The following is a 21,582-nucleotide window of genomic DNA, read 5'->3' as shown; positions in this document are numbered from 1 at the left end:
AGAACAGGAGTGAACCAGTGTACCAAAAAGTAAACTGTCCCTCTGCGAGTCTCCGTTCATTTCCTGTGGAACTTGTGCGACAGTCGCTTAATTATCATACCTCTGAAAATAAAACGAAAATTGCTGAAAAAAATGAAAAAGAAAGTACAATAAAGCCATTGCATTACAGTACTAGAAATGGGCTGCGGTTCACGTAGTTCTACTGTTTGACATCAGTTTCATTAGTTTTTGCTAAGAGTTACGTTCCATGTTCCGGGTTCACTATTGCAGATGATTGGAGCAAAGATCATACTTCCCTCCTGAGCTACCAATGAAGGAGCTGTAGGCGGCATGGCTACAGCTGCAGGTTGCACAGCTGCAGGTTGCGCAGCTGCAGGTGAGCTTTCAGGTGGGGTTCCAGAAGAGGAAGTGGTGGAGGACACAGTACTCAATTTTTCTGCACTTAAAAAAATAAAAAATCAGCTCATTACTGCACAGACATGGCAGAGGCTGAAAGTGTAGCCAAAAAGGGAATCAAGTAATCTCATAATCACCTGGATGTACGCTCAACAGCTTCTGTGCAAGATCATTCATTTGTTGTTTCTTCAGGATGGCCACAGCAACCGTCACAGCGACGTCTTCTGTATAGTTCTCTATCATCTTACTCACTGTTTTGGTCCGCTCTGCATCCTCTAGGTAAGACAGAGGTATCGGCTTGTAACCTTCCAGCTTGTGCTGTTTCAGATGCCACTTAAAGGTCCCGAATTCATCCTTATTCAACTGTTCCAGACAGTCCAGAAGCAGCTCTGCGACAGTCATGTCTGCTCACTGAACAGAAAACAGGGGATATTAGTTTTCAGGTTTCTTTAGCAGATCAGCAATATTATTAGTAGTCGCATTAACATTTGTTTCAGGTATTATTTTCTAGCAAAAACTGCTTTAATGAAATAAATGAGGCCCATTTCATACACACAAGCAGCCGTTTTAAAGACTGGAATACACTAAGTTCAGTCTAAAATGCTTCTTGAAGCCTTTTCTTCAAGGCTTCAAGAAGCCTTGAAGCCTTCAAGGCTTCAGTGTTTTAGACTGAACACGAAGTTCAGTCTAAAATGCTTCTTGACGCCTTTTCTTCTTTAGTAGTTGTGCTTAGTTAATGTTGTGTTTTTACATTTGTGCATGTGCTCTGCCCTTCAGGGCCACCATATGAAAGTGTCAGTTATATGTAAAAAAAAAAAAAAAAAGGTATCGTCCAAATCTTAATCAGCAGATAGACTTTTTAAAGATCGGCGAGAAAATTGCAAACAGTGCACTCCTGGTTCAAACGTTGTGTCGAGTTGGTGAATTTAGTGGAATAGCCCTTTAGTGAGTCAGTCTCATGTAGCGATAGCCCCTGTTACGTCAATCCGCGTTTCCCCATCAGTTACGGTTCCCCCTTCGTCTTCTTGCCGCTCCGCCCCGCCCACGCACGGCAGGGGGCGCTGGCGGAAATTTTTACAAAAGGGGGGCGCTGGGATTCCTTCGGGGGGCGTTTGGTCGAAGGTAAACTTTACACCTTAAATGCACAACAATACCAGTTTAGACTTTGAGCAACTTGTTAAAATTGTATTGTGTAACATTAAAACATGCTTGGCTAGAACTGTATCGATGGCAGCTCTTCTTCTATTCAGTGTTTGTAGCTTCTTGGCGCAGCTCCTTTTTCCTGCTACTAGTAGCTTCACGGCATCAGTTCAGCGTTACACCAGCTGATGACGGTGCTGTGATTCACTTTGTCTGGTATTTTTGTACATATTTTTTTGGCAGTTCTGTGATCATGTCAAAGCATCAACTTATATTAAAAAGTGTTTTATTTCCGTTTGAAAGCTGCCCGCTTCCATGGAAGGACAACAGAAAATCGCTCTTATAAAATCACGATACCCTCACTTTCCATCCCTCTGAAAAATGAACCCATTTAATAAAGAAATCTCTCCATGGGTGATACCACGATAGTGAGCGTTCATTTTATAGCGTTATCCCTGGAGCTGTAAGTGGTCCGGAATGAAACGGGTGTGATAGAACAACACAGCACTTTTAAATTTCAATAATCAGAATACCGCAATTGTTCCCGTTGCTTTAAAAGGTTTATGTCAGTCTGCCTTTTCCCCATCGATACGCTTCCCGACCGCCCTGCACCTTATGGGGTTAAAAAAAAAGAAGAAGAAGACGCGCACATTGCGCAAAACTCTGAAATAGGAGAAGCGGGACATAAAACGGAGCGACGAAACAGAGAATCCGACGCTGAACAGTGAAAAATCAACACATGATGTGAAACATGACGATTAGGCGGCGCAGCAGGTGATGAGTGAAGATTACTGATGGTGAGCGTCAATAAATGATAAAATAAATCTAGCAACAGGAAAGAAACTAAAGTGGACATAGCAATAAACCAAGAGAGGATAATACTAATCAAAGGAAACTAAATGACACTCCATGACACTTTCAATTTGACTCATTAGGATTTGATTAAGAACCAGAGTTGTTCTTTGTAATGTCTGTCCCGTAAAACTATTAATCTATAAATCAATAGACAGATAAAGATATAATCCATGTTTCTGTCTCATATTTGTATGGCATTAAAAGGAACTTTTGTTTTTCCACTGAAAGCTCTGGTTTGCACAATAAATGCCATGTGGGTTAAATTTTATGGATGATACTCTGATGTCCCATTCTCCTGAAGGCAGCACAGAGCTGCACCACCAGAAACTGACAAACACCGAAGAGAAGAAGAGTTATGATTAATGTAGTTACAGTTCTATCCATGTTTTAATGTTGCAGAGCTCAGTCGTTTTGCAAATAGTTCAAAATTTAAACTGGCATGTTGTTCATCTTTTATCTGGTAATTTTGTGTAATATTTAACAACTAGAAAATGGCAAAGGACAAGAATATTTTTTCCACTCTGATTGGCTGCTGTTAGGCCTACCGATTTTAAGTTGAATGTTCATTGCATTTTTCGTAGAGACCTGTGAAAATAATTTCTATTCCCATGGCTTTTTTGTTCTCTGGGAAATTATTTTGATGATAAATACAGAAACAAGCATAAAAATCAAAACATCTACAATAGTGATAGTAATATTAATAATAAAATAATAGTCAGTGCAAAGTAGCTTACAAATTCTTTGGTGGGGGACGCCTCAAAGGAAAAAAATAATAAAAATCGGGTCGTTTTTACGTACCTCTGCGTCAGCACCGCTGGACTGTCTCTGTGAAAGGAGAGCGCGCGCGCAGCCACAGGCAGCTTCTTAAAACAGTCTTAAAACATCCTGACAAAGTTTCCCCGTCTGCCTTCAGCACAACTTGTTGCTCCGAAAGAAAGGCCCGTGGCAGTTCACGCAAAAATATGAATCTATACCGCTGGCGGTATAGAAAAGGAAATGGCGTCGGAGGATTTTTCTTTTCAAGTTTCGGTTTTGAAGAGCAAACAGGAAGTCACATTACGTGGTGAAGAGGGCAAAGAGAAGTTTGACTGGTGATTACACCAAACAGATATAATATCATAGATAGATAGATAGATAGATAGATAGATAGATAGATAGATAGATAGATAGATAGATAGATAGATAGATAGATAGATAGATAGATAGATAGATAGATAGACATTTTTGCACATTCTTGTGGACCTGTAAAAAGTAAAGTTTAACTTTTTTTTTTTTTACTTCAAATCTAAAACGTGTAGCATGCTTTTCTAATCGGCTTGTACAAAGAGTTCTTTGTACAAAAGCCTGTAAGTTAAGGATCAGCTGAAAATGTTTCTGCGTACGTGTTCTGATGAACACGTCTGCTTAGGGCATGCAGCCAACAGGAGGAGGAGCTTCATTTTTGTAGGCGGGGCTAGGCTCACCCAGGCATTCACACAGCTGAATGGTTGGCACGGGAGATTAAAGGATTTCTCAAACTTGCATGAATTAATCAAGGCAACACCACATGAATGTTTTTGATGAGAGAATATAATTAGAACATCATGTAAAGCTCAAGAAAGTAGATTTTACGAGTCTGAACACACAGCTGAACCCAAATATTCCCAATAAAATCAGTGAACCATAAACTATTAGAGTATAAAACAATTTGATGTAAGAGGGAGAACTGCTCTGAGAAGGTGTACTTATATCTGCATAGCGCACATTTGTATGCGCGCACGTGCGTGTGTGTGTGTTTGTTTGTTTGAGCTGATCAGCTGTCCAGCCTGTGTATCACTCAGAAATACACTCATATGCTAACTCAAATCTTCCCCTCCAGTGCAATGCTGTAGCATTGTACTGGATTATTCTTGACCCTCCCTTCCTTCCTCTCCTGATATACCAGCAGAGAACGCCCAGGGTGGCTTTCAGAGCCACAGAGCAAAAGGAACCGCCTGATCATCAGTCGCAGAACAAGCACACACACACCCATACACACACACCCACATTTTCATAAAAAGCCCGAAGCACCCTGTTGTTTTCTCAGAGCTCTCGGTTCGTGGTCCCAGTCAGCATCATCCGAGGATCGGTTTTCAGTTTTTCCTTTTAGCAGAAGCAAAAAGCCTCGGAGTGAGGGAACTCAGGGAAGGATGTGTGCAGCTGGATGGTCGCTAATGCTAGTGCTGATTTGCCTTGTTGGCTCAGGTGAGTTAAAGAAGCTTGGGATGAGCAAAGTGAGAAGGAACTGGACAACATTTCCAAGGAACAGGACAGATGATGAAAGCATAAGATCTGAAATGGGGATTGTTTGTTTTGGTTTGGTACACATCAAAAAGATCGGGTAAGATGCACACACTCATAACAGGACTCATAACAGGTGGATGACGTGTTGACTTCAATGTTGATTTTAAGTAGAGCAAAAAAATAGAAACTGCAACCATAAGAGCTTAAATCAGAAGTGGGTAATATGTACTGTATTTCTGGCCAAATATGAAAGCAAAACTATCTGTAAATATGTCTGAAGGATATTTAATCTTTAACTTAGAAGTTAAGAAAAAGAGTCAGATTGTTTGTGAAATTGACACAAATTGAGTCAATTTCTCCCCTAACTAGGAGTTATGTGCCTAACTTAATGGATTTTAAGTCTAAAAATTAAAATCCAGAAATTAGTAAATCAACTGACATATTTTAACTTTAAATTTGTAACCTTTACGTTATTGTTAAATTTGTAGAATTACTCAAACAACAAAAATGGGTCAATTAATCAAGTTTATTTGGATAGCACATTCCAGCAACAAGGCAGTTCAAAGTGTTTTGCATCTTAAAAACAGAAGGATGAAAAGTCATAAAAACAACAAACAGTCACCAATTTGAGGAGACCAGTAAAGAACATTACCTTCTGTCGAGTGCAATCATCAAAATCAGCATTAAGACTAAAATATGCTGGTTAGTGTTTTCATTTATCACGGTTCCAACAGGTGGGTTTTAAATCTAGACTAAAAGGAACTCAGAGTTTCAGTTGCTTTGCAGGTTGGATGTAAAACATCTTTGCTCCAAGAAATGAGTGTATAACTTTATAATGCATTTTTTTGTTTGTTTTTGAATTTGAATCCCAAATTCAAAATAGCTTTATTTAATACAGCCACCTCTGACTGAAATAACTAAAATAAAATAAAATAAAATAAAATAAAGATTTCAGTTAATTTTACATAATTTTTCAAGGTCTTTTTAAGCTAAACGGCGCCCCAGCAGGCTGGTGAAGGGGGAATTGGACCTGTATAATCATTCTGACAGCCAGTCCGTCTGCTGTGGGTGAGATCATCAGATAGGAGAACAGTCTCGGGGTTCACTGGAACAATGGCCGATCCACAAAGAGGAGTAGGTTCTTTTGACTTGGGCAGGGTGTCCTTCCTTCCTCAGAGGAACACGCTGGGTGGACTCGGCCCGCCAAGAAACAATGGCTCACAACAGATCAGCAGAATGGGTAATATTTCATTAGGTGGCAACATTCAGTTGACCCTGGACTTCACTATGCAAAGGCAGGAGATTCTGAGTCATGAGGTCATGCCTCACAATGCCAAAGTAAATAGACGGAGGGATGCATTATTGTATTCATAAATAGGTTGGAAGTCGGCATTAAAGGCTTGTAGAATATAACACGGATGAGCATAACATGACTAACATGGTTCAGTTTGTAGATGTGAACACAGTGGCTTCCTAAAGTATTCACACCCCTGGAAGTGTCCCATATTTTGTCACATTACAACCACAAACATAGTTCATTGGAATTTAGCGGAAAACACAAAGGGATATACAATTGTGAAGTGGAAAGAAAATTATACACAATTTGAAACATTTTTTTTTTTTTAACAAATAAAAAAACTGAAAAGTGGAGTGTGTAAAAGTATGCAATCCTCCCTGAGTCAGCACTTTGTGGAACCACTGTTGCTACCGTTCCAGGGTTTGTCTCTGCCAGCTGTGCACAGGGAGTGACTGAACATTTTTGCTCATTCTTCTTCACAAAAGCAGCTGCAGCTCAGTCAGGTTAGATGGAGAGGAAACAGACATTTTCAGACCTCGCCACACTTTCTCGACTGGGTTTTGGTCTGGATTTTGACTAGACCATTGCACACAGTTTTTCATTTGCAATTTTCACAGTCGTGTACCTGTGTGTCTCCTGGGTCAAATTCCAATGAAATATATTCATGTTTGTGGTTCTAATGTGACAAAACATGGAAAAGTTCAAGGGGTATGAATACGTTTCCAAACCACTGTATAATTTGGGTTTAAAAAATAGTTTAAAGTTATAGCAATTTTAGTAGATGTAAACTTTACTAAATGAATCTCTCTATAAATGCTTTTTTTAAGTTCCAGTTAATCTAAAAATAATTTTAAGAAGAAGTTTAGTCTGATTTAATGTCAGTGAAGGAATAAAACTCATTTTCTGGTTTTAACAGTGTATATATCAGGTCTCAGCTGTCTCTACTCATTGTTTTGTGTTTTAAATTCTATTCAAAAATACTTTATTGATCCCAAAGGAAAATTAAATGTTGTTGTAACTCATCCTCTCGCTCTCTGTTTCCTCAGCTTCCTCTTCTCCCATAGCTCCTCCTGCCTCACATCTACCATCTCAGATATTGCCCCCCTCTCCTTCACCAACTGGCCTCCCGCCCTCGACTCTTGGCCTCCCACCCCTGACCTCCACTGGCAGCTCCATGGAGCTGATGGCCACGGCGAGCTGCAGCCTGCGAATTTCGCCTTCAACTCTTGTGGTCAGGTAGAGTCTAAATTGAAAAAGTGGTTCTAAAAAAAAAAAAAAAAAAAAAAAAAAAAAATAGAACATTTTCCAATAAACTCTCCTGTTTCAGGTTTGGAGATCCAGCCACTGCTAACTGCTCGAAACCAAACCATGGGTATTCTATGATGGGCTGGGAAAAACTACCGGTAAGACAGAAACTCCCTGGCTACGATGTCATGCTAGGTAAAGATGAGACGTCTGGCATTTTAATTAAAAGACAGTGAAGGCTTCAGAATTTTAGAGTTTTGAATAAACCATATTAGTGTTTTTATATTTAAGCAGACATGTTTATATGTTGCTGATGCTAAACTTTTACTTGTTGCTTGAATTCCCAAGTAGGGCCGGTCTAAGGCACATGTGATTTTATCGGCTGCTTAGGGCCTCTCCACCACCAGGGGGCGCCCAAGAGCAAAAGGCTAACAAGATAGAATACATATAATTTTTTATAACAATGAATAATACAAACTAAATGCTTTTAAACATGGAAAAAACAATTTCTATATCACTTTTACATTTGGTACAGATATAATAGTTTCATCTCTTCCTGTCGTCTCTATTGGGAAAATATATCAAACTTGTCAACTTGTTTATTGTAAATTCAGTGTTTATCAGCTGATGTTACTTTCAAGTACTTAAAATAATATGGTACACTTAAATATCACTCTGTATTTAAGAATTCATTTTTTATTTCATTTGGCACTCTTGTAATGTTAAAATCAGTAGCAATAATAATGTCAGTATATATGTGTTACACACAGAATGTAGAGCCTACATTTAGGCCTTTTGCAATAAGAAATCAATTAATCGCACAATAATCCAAACAAGCTCAATAATTTCTATTTGTATGATTTATTGTTTTTCTCTTTTCTCTCTTTCTACCAAAAGAGAGAAACACAGGGAGGTCCATTTTTCACAATGGAAAATTTCCTGGTGTGGAGTGTGGACAGCGTGACTGAATGGAGTCTCAGCCCTGAATGTTATGCAACGTCTGAGGAGGGAGGGCAGTGCAGCAGTTCTCTCTCTGTAATAGTCTACCGTGAGTTCTTTTTTTTTTTTTTAACCATACGAGAAAATTGAAGGATTTTAAGTTACCTGACCCTCTGTCTGCCTCCACAGACCCACCAAAATCAGTCTCCATCCGGTTTTTGAATCACAGCGGCCCGATGTACGAGAGACAGAAGTACATTCTGCAGTGCACAGTTGAGGACGTCGCGCCCGTGGAAAACCTGGTGGTGACCTTCTACAAGGGACGGACGGTGCTGGCTGAGTTCTGCTCCAACAGGACCACAGAGAGGACTCCAGTGAAAGAGAGCTTCAGTCTGCTCGTCACTCCCTGCAGAGGGGACGATGGAGACCAGTACTGGTGTGAGGCGAAGCTGGAACTGGGGCCTTCAGGACCACAACAGCCTCCAGCAGAGAGGTCGCAGAACATCAACGCGACAGTCCTCTGTGAGCGAACTAAGCTGAACATCACAACTAAAATGTTTCACACTTTAATTTGATTTTATGTGTCAGAATTACACAAAGTAATGCAACAAATCTGCAGAAAAGAGATACAAGGTTGTTAATGTTTTACGAATGAAATCCGAAAAATGTAAGCAGTTATGATTAAGGTAAAAATACCTAAAAGTATAAGAATGTTGGCCATTTAACAAGTAAAAGGTAACAGTAGATGCATTTCCATAACAAAAGGGCACAAATCTTTCTCACTATTCTGCTAATGCCGGAAAAAAAAACACTTCACAATTGGGCTGTTTCTAATAAATAAATAAAATTATTATCACGTGATTAAGCTTGTTTAGGTGACAAGTCAATAAAAATCATGGCAGCGACAGATGTAAACATGAGATATATTCAGAACTCAGTCATGGCTCTAGCGCTTATCACCAGTCAGATGAACGTCAGCGTTTTATTCTGTGGAGCAACCAACAACTTATACCCTTATTCTAGGCGTTTTGGGGAATTTATAGTCTGATTTTACATAAGAGCTATGGATTCAACAGGTTGGAATAACACAGGTTTCTATGAACTGTATGATGCAGTGGGAGCTCTGGTTGAGCCAGCTGCACATTGGGAGAAAAAACAAAAACAAAAAAACATCTTCCTCCTACTACTTTCTGTTGTCTTCAGTGTTTCTGCCAGGGTAACGTCCGTCTGTTGTTCACGACTTGTGATGCAAAAAGGTTTCCATTGCAGTTTTGCGACATCTATTTCAATACGGCTAAAAAAAATTTCAAAAACCCACCTCATTGTAGCGCAAAATCTTTTTAATTGAAAAACGTGGGTTTTTTTTTTTTTTTTTTTTCCCAAAAATGCAATTTCGTAATTTCAATTTGTGCACATCTATAGCAAATGGATACAATTACTTGTCAGCCATGAGAGTTAAAAATATAGCATTTGCAGCTAATGCAAGACAAACAGAGTAAGGTTTCTTACAGATGAGATTTTTTTTGCAGCATCATGTAGTTTAAATACAAATAGTGAACAGAGGTCACTGTTCTGTCATTCCAGGATAGCTTTGGAGCGCTCCTCTTATCCAATTTTAAAATTATTTGAACTATGCTAAATCTGAGTACTACTCATTAACATCTAATTTGAATACAATTTTGACATCGAGAGAACTTATCAGCTTTAAGAATTGAGAAAAATAAGTCGTAAACAAAATAGTTAAAAACATTATGCGCCGAGTGTTTTACTTTATTTTTTATAAGATTAGCCATAAATCACCGATCAGTGAATTGTTCTAGCAAGTCCTTGCTAGAACAAATGAGGAAATAAACAGCAGATAGATCATTGATGATTTGAACATCTCAGAGTACAGAAAAGTTGGTTGGAGTTGATGGAAATGGAACCAAGTAGAGGGACGAAAACCTGTTACATATGACTACGTTGTCTTCGCCTGATCACATAAAATCTGAATAAGATACAGTAAAAGATTGAAATGAGACAAAAATGTCAAAAGTTTAAGCTTATGCATGTTTTTGAAACCATGTCAAATCTAAATGCCATTTGTTCCTCTCCCTCAAGGGGATCCAGAACATATTCATCCATCCAAGCTGCACATGGAAGAAAAACCTTTAGACTGTGAAGTTCAAAACCAGCCATTAGGAGGAAACGGTAATATTCAGAATTAAATGGGTCGTTTCACCTCCAATGTTTAGATCTTATTCCCCATGAAATGGAAAGACTTTATATTTATGTCCATTTCTTTTATAGGAACCACAAACAGATGTCGAGGATGCTTCTTATTGATCGCTCTTCTTGCTTATTTGATCAACTGACTGTTAAACCTGAGGGAACAAACCAATACCCGACTTGGACTGGTCCAGATGTGGGAAATACATCCTAGAAGATCCATCATCAGTCTTCAGTGTAAAAAAAAAAGTGTCTTTTTCTCTTATATGGTCATTATAAAGACCTCAAACACCAGGTCAAGTCCCAATAAAATCAAAATCTACTCTAAAGAGCCACTGCTAAGGTACATGTTCTGACAGCAGACCAACTCTTGCTCAAAATGTTAAATCCCATTTTTATGAATGCTGCTTTGAAGATATTTAATTTTGTGAATTCTAAGTTTTGTTGGACGTTTGTTTTAATTCATATCCAGTGTACATATTTTTTAGTCTGCATTCAAATGTAAAATCTGCCTTCAGGATCAACTTTTCATGTTATTTGTGGCGTGCTTCTTTTAATCCAAGCATTGGTTAAATTTTGCGATGTCATAATGTCAACTTCATTTATGATATTTGGAGTGTTTGTAAAATACAGAAACTAAACCTCAACAGAAATGTTTGTCTCAACTGACCATCTTCCTTGAATTTAGTGTATTGTTCAGAATCAATGCTTCAGCCACCCAACAGACCCAGGAACAATTTTCTGACCTCCTTGGGGAAAAAAAAGAAAAACAAAATAACCCATCAGAAGTCAAAGATAGCTTGAATAAAACCAGAGGCTTTCAATGGTTATTTTTATTTTACGGGAAAAGCTATTTAAACCAACTTGCTCAGTCAGATCAGTAGAATCTAGAAATCATTTAGGATCAATGTCACATCATCAGGCAGACTTACGCCTGGTTCGATCGCAAGATTTAGAAATCTTGACGATTTTCAAAACACAATTAAAAAAAAGAAAACAGATAGTATGACCAAACCTGTACTACCTGTGTGTGGTGTTGAGCAACATGGCAGGAGCAACACACCACACACAAATCCATTTCACTCCCCAACATTCAGGTGCCAAACAGGAAATCTCACAAAATCTCTTGAGTCCAAACATGGCAGTTTGTGGACTACTTTAAAAATAAATAAATAAAAGGATGTCTGACGTCCACTAGATTTTCTGGTGCACCATGAAACCATGTCCATTTAGAATTCCCCTCACTTCACCATTGGTTAAACATCGAATTCAACAGGGCTTCATTCTTGGTTCACACACACTGATACTGGAAGATGTGTGAAGAAAAGCCAACATGTCAAATATCCCTGATGTTGGATGAAAGCAAACCTAATATCCACAGTTTCTCTTAAGAAAAAAATCAGCATAAAATTCTTACCATGTGAACCAGGAACGAGTTGTCAAAAAGCAACTCATCTCTCAAAAAGGAATTTAACAGATTAGAAAGTCAATGATATGCTCCATTGCAAAAACACTTATAAACCCATTTCTACTTGAACACTAGTCCAGACCACAAAGCAACTCACACTACATCCAATCATCCACCTATTCACACACTGACACTGGTTAGCGACATTGTTGCTAACCAGTGTCAGCCTTGCTTCTGACAGAAGCGAGGCTGCCATGAACCTCATGTCTACTACCAGGGACCTTTGACCTCCACCAGCAGACAAGGCAGGTGAAGCTTCTAGCCCAAGGACACAATGACCGAAACAGACGGAGTGAGGGTTTGAACTGGCAACCCGCTGTTTACAGGACAAACTCCAACCACCTTCGCCAGCATATAAGACTTTCCAATTCTGGTGAAGTGTGAAGCTATGAGCAAAGAATAAAAATTAATGGTAAACCTCTTGGGTCAACCTCAAACATCTTCAAAGCAACAGCCTTCATTGTGACACTAATCTTAAGCAAACTTATCCAAAACACCGACTGGTTTTAGAAAAGTGATTTGTTTAGACAGGATCCCAAACATGCCAATAGTTGCGTTTCCATTAACCATGCAACTGCTTGATTTGAATGGTTAAGAAACAAGCCAGTTGAAAGGACACTTTTTCAATGAAAGGTTTTAGTGTCAGGATTAGGTGGGGGAGGTGGTCTCCATATTGAAATTGGTTTATTTTGTAAAACTACATGATTTGCATGAACAACCTGATATTGCTGCTGGCGCAAACTACAAAAACAGCAGTTTGAGGATGATGGCACAGCATGTTTTTTTTTAATGACTTTTCACAAGTACAAACTTATTCCTGTCTGATTTTAATTCCATTTCTTTTTCAATGGGAAAAAGAATAAAGAAAGAATAACGTTTTGGGCACACGTTTAATGAAAATACAGCTAACGGAAGCCAGAAAAGTCGAGTAAAACCCTTCACCTATTGAAGTTTGTTCATCTCTTCTCCAAAGTTAACCGAAGGTTGATTCTATTGCCATTTCCACCACATCATGATTACATTAAGATGTGAGCAGTGGTGGGAAGTAACGAAGTACAAGTACTTTGTTACAATTTTCGTGTATCTGTACTTTAAGTAGATTTAATAATGGGTACTTTCTTTTACTCCATTACATTTTACAGTAAGTATCTGTACTTTCTACTTCACTACATTTCTACAAAACTGTCGCGTTACTCGTTACATCCAAGTCGCGTTGCGCTTTTTGTCCGTTAAAATGTGACGTTCAGGGACTTAAGGTGGCGCCGTAAAATCCAAGCAATAACGTGACTTACGTGTCTGGTCTGTTGTCACCCATCGCCACCCCCTTTACTCGCACGCGGAGTTCCAGACATGCGCAGTATTTTCCTTTGAGCGGGAGAAGATGTCTAATTGTCAGTAATATAATAGCGCTGCATAAATCATAAGATATGGCGACATGCAAAACCAGCAGCGCTTCGCTTTCACAAACGGTGGGGACTTCGTCCAACTTTTAGCGTCACTTGGAAGGAAAGCTTAAAGAAAGGTAAGATCTGTGGACGTGATGCTAGCAGAGCTAGCTGTACAGAGACATGTTGCATCTGCGATGAAAAAAAGTTGTCACTCATGCACTGAATTATTGTGTGGAGGTGTTGACTGAGGTGTAGCATATATGGGACAACGCTGTGACCAAAGTCTGCATTGATATGACATTCAGGAACGATCCGATTCTTCTGGACAGATCTTTATTGATTAAATTTATTTCAGCTCTAAGTATTTAATATCTAGGTGTTTTATGGGAATGTGGATCTTTCAGATCAATTTGAGAAGCAATTTTGATCGGTAAAACTTAATTTTTTTGTGTCACATAGTGTGGGGTGCTGGTCTTGAATTGGTCTGGAGTAGGTGGTCTTGACTACAACTCTGCTACTGGCTCCTTGGTTGCATGTCCTCCCCCACCCACCTTCTTTCCATCCCCTTTCTGTTGGATTTCTTTAAAAATAAATGCCACTAGTGGCAAAAAAAAAGGGAAGTTCATGCCATGTTAGGACAGGAGACAAGATGTTTCCATCCCTGAAATTATGATGCATAGAATCACATATCTAAGTCTAAACTATGTTACAGAGAGTAAACATAATAAAAACATGCTTTATCTGTGGCATTGTTCATTAAAATGGCACATTTCTGATGTATTCAAATTAAATACGATTGGTTCACTTAATGATATTGTATTAGGGATTAGGTAATGCATTCAGCAAGTACTTTTAATACCGAAGTATTTTTAAAAGTCAGTACTTTACTTAAGTACAAATGTTAATGTGGTAGTTTTACTTTTACTCGAGTACATTTTTGTCTGTGTATTTGTACTTTTACTTAAGTACATTTTTTGAGTACTTTCTCCATTACTGGATGGCAGGGAACATTGCGTACACAGAACATCATTCAATATTCCGATGTTGCTCAGCAACAGGTTTCAGCTCTTGAGTCCTTCAAATGTCTCATTTGCAGTTTTATTTACTTTTATTAAGGTGAATTACAATCTGACAGCACTGAAGACAAGAGTCATGTTTCTCACAATGTCCAATTCAGAACTGTAACGATAATCTTTCAATATTTATCAGAACCAACTGAGCTACTGTAAACCCTCAGGAATAACCCAGTTTAGCAAGAGGTTCAGGCAATACAAGTTAGCATAAAGGTTAAATTTACTGTCCGTTTCTAAGTTGAGAGACTCCAAAAGATTTGATATCTCCAACCTGCAACAGCTGAGGCAAAACAACCTGACTCTCAGGGAAATTGATTGGGCTTGAGTGAGGTGGTGGAGGAGGAAGAGGAGGACTTCTGTTGTCCGTCCCCACATTCCAGGGCTTGAACACTGCTGTCGCCAAGTAGTCCCTGGAGAGAGCGAGGGGCTGCTCACAAGCCAGTGCCTGGTCGGCGAGGATATCCAGGAGGGAACATCCGGGAGTCTCTGGAAGTCCGTCTGCCTTTGGAGGAGAGAAGGAGACAGAGACGCCCGACTCCACCTTCAGTTCTTCAGTCCCCTGATTGCTTCTGCACCTGTCTGGACGCTTCTCAGTTTGACAGCTCTTGGCCTTGTTTACTCTGAACATATGAGAACATGCACATCATTTAAAAACAATCTAAAATGATTTCAAACGCAATCCAAAGAGTTTGCTGGACTTTCTTACAGGAGCGAAGCAAAGAGGCCCGACAGCTTCCTGCTCTCCCTCATCAGCACCCTGAAATAACAATGAGGTAAAAATCTCTCATCAATATGGCAGGTTTTGAAATTGCAACAGACCTGGACTGCATCCATCCTTTAGGCCAAAGAGGTTTCACTTCATTGTCAAGCACAGTCTTCATGTACTCTTCAAGCTCTTGCCCTTCTTTCCCCTCCTTTTGACATGTTGCCATTTTCTCTTTCAACAAGAGACCCAAGCAATCTCTGCATGTTATGAAAACAAGTGTTACAAGAATCATCCACATTTCTCCTCAGATGATCTGTGCAGCAGTCCACCTGATCTCCTGATTCCATTTGAATAACTTCTTTGGAACAGCTTTTCTGGCACTTTTCTCCGCCACCCTGTCCTCCTCTGTTTCCCTGAGACAGATTTGGAAAGATGGATATGCTCAGCCTCCAGTTATATACATACACAACATGGTGTATATAGTTTTTCAAATTTTGGACAGTTTATTTAAAATCAGTCTTCTGATTACTCTTACATTCTGTGTGCAGCATTAGTTTGACGCTATGGAAGGCCAATAGGATTTTGACTCGGCTACCAAAATGTCAACATTTGTCAAGCAGTAGAAACTGAAATCAGCTTAAATAATGCATTTTGGTGAAAACTTGATTTTGACAGTTTACTTGCACGACTCAAAAAGCTAATATTTAGCTTTTGGGTGAAATTTATGGAAAGTGTACTTTTCCCCATGTCAGTCTGATGGACATGGTGGATGTATTCTGGACTTTGTAGCTGATCAGAATATCTCTAGCGATACCAGATTTTAATTCATTATGAAATGTCCTCCAAAAGATTAACATTCCCAACTTTATATGAGTACAATACTTTAACAGTGCTGGCAACTCATAAAATACTTAACTTACTTTGAAGTCTTTGCTTTCTCATAGGCTTGGCAACTTTCCTGGAAACAAGCCACCTGCTCTGGCATTGACCTGTCGATGGCCTCTTTAAGTTGCTGCAGTTGATCTTCTGCACCAGGAGTTTCCTCCTTAAAAGTTAGACGGGGTTAAAAACAGAAGTCCTACACTGCTTATAAATAAATATTTCAATTCCTAAAACACACTCACTTCATGTGTGATCAGCAGTTTCTTGACTCGTTTCATCAGAGTATCTTTACTGCAGGGCATGAAGGAGGACAGGTGCTTGTAGACCTTGGAGCGAAGCTGGCTGCTCTGCTCCTGACACTGCAGCTCAATACTGGAGCAAGAAACAGGAGCAGAACGCCACACTCAATACAAACTAATATAGACACACCAAATGTTAAGCATTCAAGTTGGAGATATGCACTTAAATCTGCCAAACTTGATGTTTGACGGTGTATTAGCAGCTTATTTTAAGTGTGCGGCATTTAGTAAATGTCTAATTATATTTAGCTTCTAAGAATGAAAGCAGGATCAGCTCCAACAGTGAGGTTGAATAGTAAGACTGGTTGTTCAGCTTAATAGCTTCTATAATTAGGTTACTTTGGCTTGTGAAATTTCCCCATTTTACCTTGTTCATGTTATTTCACTGGGAAAAAAAAGAAAAAAAGAATAGGTACTAAGTAAAACCACAACAACAGTAATGATTCCTTGGTGTTTTATAGTTTCAAGTATATATTTTAAAAAAAATGCAAGTACAAGACAATTTGAAATTGCGCATGTTGGGGATTAATTTACTTGAGCAGAATTGAGTTGATATCAGGACTGAAGAACTTGAGTTTTGATTCCCCCTCCGATGTCTTGGCAGCCTAAAAAAAATAAAATATGTGGGTCTAATACACATCTTTTCATTCAAAAAGGTTCCAGTGATACAAACAGTGACACAGGAAAAAAGAAGCTGTGTTACCAAATGTACCAAGAAAAGTTAACCTCTTGGTACACTTGAGAAACTAACTTACAAGTAACTTTTCAGCAAGAAATAAAGGCTTTTTTAAATTCAGTTCTTCAATATCATTGAAAAAAGATTTCCCTTACTACATGGGAAAATGTTATAAGTGGAATAATCTGCCAGTGGAACTAGTAATTTTGCAACAAAATTCACTTAAAAACAAGCTAATACATCTTGCTTAAAAGATACTTATGAATTGGTTCTCCCTAAAAAAAAAAAAAAAAAAAAAAATTCACACATCTTACCGTCACCAGGCTCCTAATGCTGTCCTCCAGTTCTGGGGGAAGTCCCTCAGGCAGCGGGGCACTCTGAGTCAGAACCACAGGACCGGGTTCAGCCTGGAGCTGAAGTTGTTCTGATTGATGCGTCAGGAGCAAGCTGGTCTTAGTGGTTAAAAGTTGCGATTCACCTTCAGTCTGAGCGTTCTGCTGGATCTGATCATCTGATCTGATGTTAAGTTGTGCTTCAGCAGCTGTTTGGGGAAGAGATTTTGGCGACAGAGACTCTTCGCTAGCCTCCAACAAGGAGTCCAAATCTATGTCAAAATCCACCGTGCTGGCCGCTTGGATCAGAGCGTGATCATTGGTGGAGCCGATCAAACTGAGGAGAGGGTCCGTTAGAGTGGAGCCGCCTCCCCCAGCTCCATCTGGTGGGAACGTGGAGGCTGGTGTCGCTGGCTCTGTTACAGCCGCCGCCGCCGTCGTCGTCGTCTGGTGTGCCTTCCCCCGTTTTTTCCGCTCCCTTTCCTTCTCTCGCTGAAACTTCTTCAGCATGCTGGTGACACTCAACGTCTTGGCCTTTTTCTTCTTTTTGAGTTTTCCTTCATCCACCCCCAGTTTGGACTTAGTGCTACAAAGTCATGAGTAAAAGGTCAAAAGCTTTCAAATTCCAGACAGGAGTTTATCGACTCTGGTCAAGCGTACCTTAAATTTGTGTTGGTCTTCATTGCACCAAGTGCCTTACCCCGTTTCTTTGGATTCTGCTCAATGTCAAGTTTACGTTTCTGATGATGTACAGCATTAATATATACACACAAAACAGAGCTCAAAATTGCAAGATGGTGAAGAGAGTTTGGAAATCAAATCTTGTACAAAACTGCACCAAATTTTCTATTTTTCCCCCAGAATTCAAGATTAGATGGTGAAATTTTTAAGCTGACTGTCCCCAGTGGCCAGATGATTCAAAACTCGACAAAAATCTAACACCATACCTAAAGGCTACTAGTTAACACAAACACCTCTCCTCTTAATGCACGATCAAAGTTGGTACTTTTAGTATAACTGAAATGCATAAAAATAAAGTCAGCGCAGTGACACAAAAGAGATAAGACCTATTGGATGAGACAATTGGCACAAAAAGAATGAAAAAAGTGCTAGACTTCCAGCTGACAACAGGAAACCTCAGCAAAACATAAAAGTTGGCGTATTTAAAAGGATCAGTATTGCATAAAAATAACTGAGCTTTACATCACGTTATAAAGTCATCACCCTCATCAAAAACCATTCCTGGAGTGTTGCCTGGAATATGCACAACACTGAACCTTTAACAGAACTGAACACGCTTTTTCTAAACTGAAGTTGGAAATCTTGTTGTGAAGTTAAGCAGCAACATTATTTCAGGAAGAAACTCCAAGATAGTTAAATTTAAGTAATGATAGTCATGAGAAGTGCTATACAAGATGAGGGGAAAAAAAATAAAAATCAGTTTAAAATCTGGTAATTTTATAGTCATTTTGTCTTCATATTAAAGTTACCACATCTGCACCCTAATGCAAGTCCACACTTAAAGAAAAATCTCAATTAGAATCTCCATCAAAACTTTATAGAAACTGGAGCTTGGAAAACTGCAATTCAAAAAAAAAAAAAAAAAATTAAAGCTAACGGCACTTACTTTAGTTGGTTGAAATATTCCCTCATCTGTTGAGTCGTCTATGTCAGTGGCCTGACGAAAATGCAGTACGCCCGAATTCACATAGAATCCACCAAATTTAGTGGTAAGGGTGGACGGCACAAACTCGTCGTACTGGGCCGGAATCAAAAAGGAAATGTACATAAAAACACATGCCATTGTGTTTTTATGTGCACAGTGAGGAAAATTAATTAGGTGAGGAGCTGAAACAACAAAGATCCTCAGTGACAGTTTTCTGCACTTTCTATGGATTAGAGTTATTGTTAGAACGCCTAAAGTCTATTAAATAGCCTCAACTTAAATGTACCAGACTTCTCACAAATTGTGCTATTCTGGACTCAGGATGGGAGAAATGGAAGAAACACAAAACAACAAAGCTATAGTGAAAACAGACTCACTGCCTCAGAGTTGTCAATGAAAGAATCCTCATCATCATATCCATATCCAATGTCAACCAGATCCTCAATGCGATCTTTCTTCTTATGTTTGCCTCCCTGCAACACCCAAGTCATAAGCAGCTCAGTTTTAAAATAATAAAAAAATGTCAGTCATCGATACCCACACTTTTTTCTTCTGACTTTCTTGCGACAGCAGCAGCTTCTTCATGTTCTTGCCGTTCCTCCAGTCGGCTCAGTGGGACGTCGTCTGTTTGCTGTAACTGACAACATTAATCATAACGTCAAAACAGAGGAAAAAGTCTGCTTTCAGCTACACTGAGTTAAACTTCACATTTGCAGCTTTTCAACATTAGACAGTGATAGACATCAATTTCATAAAATAAGCAACCATCTGAAGGTTATCTGGAGCCCTACATCTTTGTTCTAGTAAATTGTAAAGGTCAACCGACTGTTGAGAAAAATCTTGCAGAACAAAAACTCGTTAAATGCTACAGAGAGGCTTTTGAATATTTACTAAAACTTAAGGCTCTAAAGTTTTAGTAAGTTAAATACTTTGCTTCACTTGGCAAATAATGAAATTGTAATCAGATAATTAAATTCAGATACACGTGGTTGTAAAAGGCCATGTTGAAATAAGCCATGTTGTTGAAATAGGCTATATTTGACTTTACCAGTTCATAAATTACAAACTATTTATTCTTAAACATGGGGAACTAATACATAATTTAATACTTTTTCTTCTTTTTTTCTCCTTTGGTTTGTTTTGATTGCATTTCCCTCCAGTTCATGTAAAGCACATTGAATTTTTTTTTTTTTTTTTTTAAACAAAAAAAATTGTCTTGTTGCTGAAAACATGCTATATAAATAAAATTACCTTACCTAGAATAGTTTTACAATAGTGCAGTGTTTGAGAAATTTTGTCTGTATGCAGTGATGCGCATTGCCAAAAAGACTCAAAAATAGTACTTCACGTATTAATTATAGCAATATATATAGGATTTTAAGAAAATATCTTTATGGAAAAAATGTTTGACTACATTGTTGGCAAATCTGAATGTGGAGTTTGCAATGGCCACTTAAAAAGTTAACCATAAAAAAAAACGTTTTGCCATAATTCATCATACTCTTAAAACAAAGCGTTTATATTTTTGTGGCTGGGCATGGTTTGCCCTCCATATAGGCAATAGGCCATATAATGCCATTCTTTACAATGACAGCACTTGCTCCGTTTAATAATTAATTTATTTTTTCTTAAAAATATAAGTTTAAAAACATTTTAAATATTTAGGTTATAAATACCTTACAATATCACACTTATACAATTTGCATAATTGAAAAAATATTAATTTTATATTGCTTATTTAATATTTAACGCTTTGGAGTAGCTTGTCAATAAATAATCAATTTCCCTTCGGGAATCAAAAAAGTATATTCTATCCAATTCTCCCATACCAGCCTGTTATCAAATTTCCCCGGGTCACGCGCAGGCTGACGTTAAGAAATGGACTCACGGATGCTAAAACAAAGTATTTAGTATTGGTTACTATGGTGAATTTGCACAAGAACGTGCGAGCTGAATGCGGCAAATGCGGCCCTATTCCTTCAAAAAGTCAGTAACACGGTCCAATTCAGTACAAAGATTAATTTAGAAACATTCAATTAATTAAGAACACATCTCGTTGTTAAAACAGGATGTGAGCCCACCTCGTTCTCAATCAGCTCACAGTAGTTAAACTCTGGAAAGCTCCTCTTGTCGGGCTCAAACAAAGTGAGAACCAGCCGAACAGTTTCGGTGCCAGATGGCGGGGCTGAGCTGGTTCTGGTGTCCTGCGGAACAACAGGGGAACCCCGCTGGGCGGAACCCCGTGCTTCAGAACCAAATGAACCGACGCCACAGCTCAGAGTGGTGAGCGGGACTCTCCGAGACTCAGCCATTATCTGAGACGCACAGACCGCAGAGTGTGTTTTAATTTGAACGGTCTTCCTCCTGGAAGAGTCCAATTAACACCAAGCGGAAGCAGGTGTGTGCGTCTGCTTCTGGGCACGCGCTCAGCCTCACTTCGAACCAATGATGTAGTGATATGCCACTGTATGAATTTGTTTTTCTGTCTTTACTTTACTGCTGTGGACTCATTTGTTTATATTCGTTTCCTTATTATGCAGAAAGGAATTTACTCCAGATTTCTAATTCTATCTGTTCTCAATATCTGTTTTGCTTTAGTTTGTTTTTAAAGTTATTTTTGTAAAGCACGTCAGCTGTCTGGTTGGCTGTTTTTTAAAGGCTATTTAACTCAATAAATTATTTATTATTATTATTATTATTATTATTATTATTATTATTATTATTATTATTATTATACCAATACATTTTCA

The 21,582-nt window shown here is 38.7% G+C and overlaps 2 protein-coding genes across 5 annotated transcripts; one reads left to right on the top strand and one right to left on the bottom strand.

Moving 5' to 3' along the window:
* The first annotated feature begins 4,327 nt into the window (after window positions 1-4,327).
* Window positions 4,328-11,166, top strand: LOC106923344 (vascular cell adhesion protein 1-like). The gene is made up of 7 exons (XM_014996329.2): window positions 4,328-4,614; window positions 6,997-7,186; window positions 7,278-7,353; window positions 8,093-8,243; window positions 8,324-8,656; window positions 10,235-10,324; window positions 10,424-11,166. The coding sequence occupies exons 1-7, from the start codon at window positions 4,560-4,562 to the stop codon at window positions 10,486-10,488; spliced, it is 960 nt and encodes a 319-aa protein (XP_014851815.1). The 5' UTR covers window positions 4,328-4,559; the 3' UTR covers window positions 10,489-11,166.
* A 3,121-nt stretch (window positions 11,167-14,287) lies between these two features.
* ubn1 (ubinuclein 1) lies at window positions 14,288-21,236 on the bottom strand. 4 transcript variants are annotated; one of them, XM_014996326.2, is made up of 13 exons: window positions 20,914-21,235; window positions 19,374-19,463; window positions 19,210-19,305; window positions 18,794-18,925; window positions 17,827-17,906; window positions 17,149-17,752; window positions 16,693-16,763; window positions 16,102-16,231; window positions 15,898-16,022; window positions 15,307-15,390; window positions 15,091-15,234; window positions 14,978-15,028; window positions 14,288-14,891 (listed from the first exon to the last, which is right to left on the bottom strand). In XM_014996326.2, exons 1-13 carry the CDS (start codon window positions 21,142-21,144, stop codon window positions 14,492-14,494), a joined length of 2,238 nt encoding a protein of 745 aa, XP_014851812.2. In that variant the 5' UTR covers window positions 21,145-21,235; the 3' UTR covers window positions 14,288-14,491. The 4 variants fall into 4 exon arrangements, with proteins under 4 accessions (XP_014851812.2, XP_014851810.2, XP_014851814.2 ...); XM_014996324.2 differs by having other exon boundaries at window positions 19,374-19,469; window positions 20,914-21,232; XM_014996328.2 differs by having other exon boundaries at window positions 17,827-17,882; window positions 19,374-19,469; window positions 20,914-21,232.
* Between the last annotated feature and the right edge of the window lie 346 nt (window positions 21,237-21,582).

Source organism: Poecilia mexicana, unplaced genomic scaffold (genome assembly GCF_051168715.1).
Source record: "Poecilia mexicana isolate PSO_F unplaced genomic scaffold, ASM5116871v1 scaffold_2, whole genome shotgun sequence".
Taxonomy (NCBI): Eukaryota; Metazoa; Chordata; class Actinopteri; order Cyprinodontiformes; family Poeciliidae; genus Poecilia; species Poecilia mexicana.
This window is presented reverse-complemented; position numbering and strand designations above follow the sequence as displayed.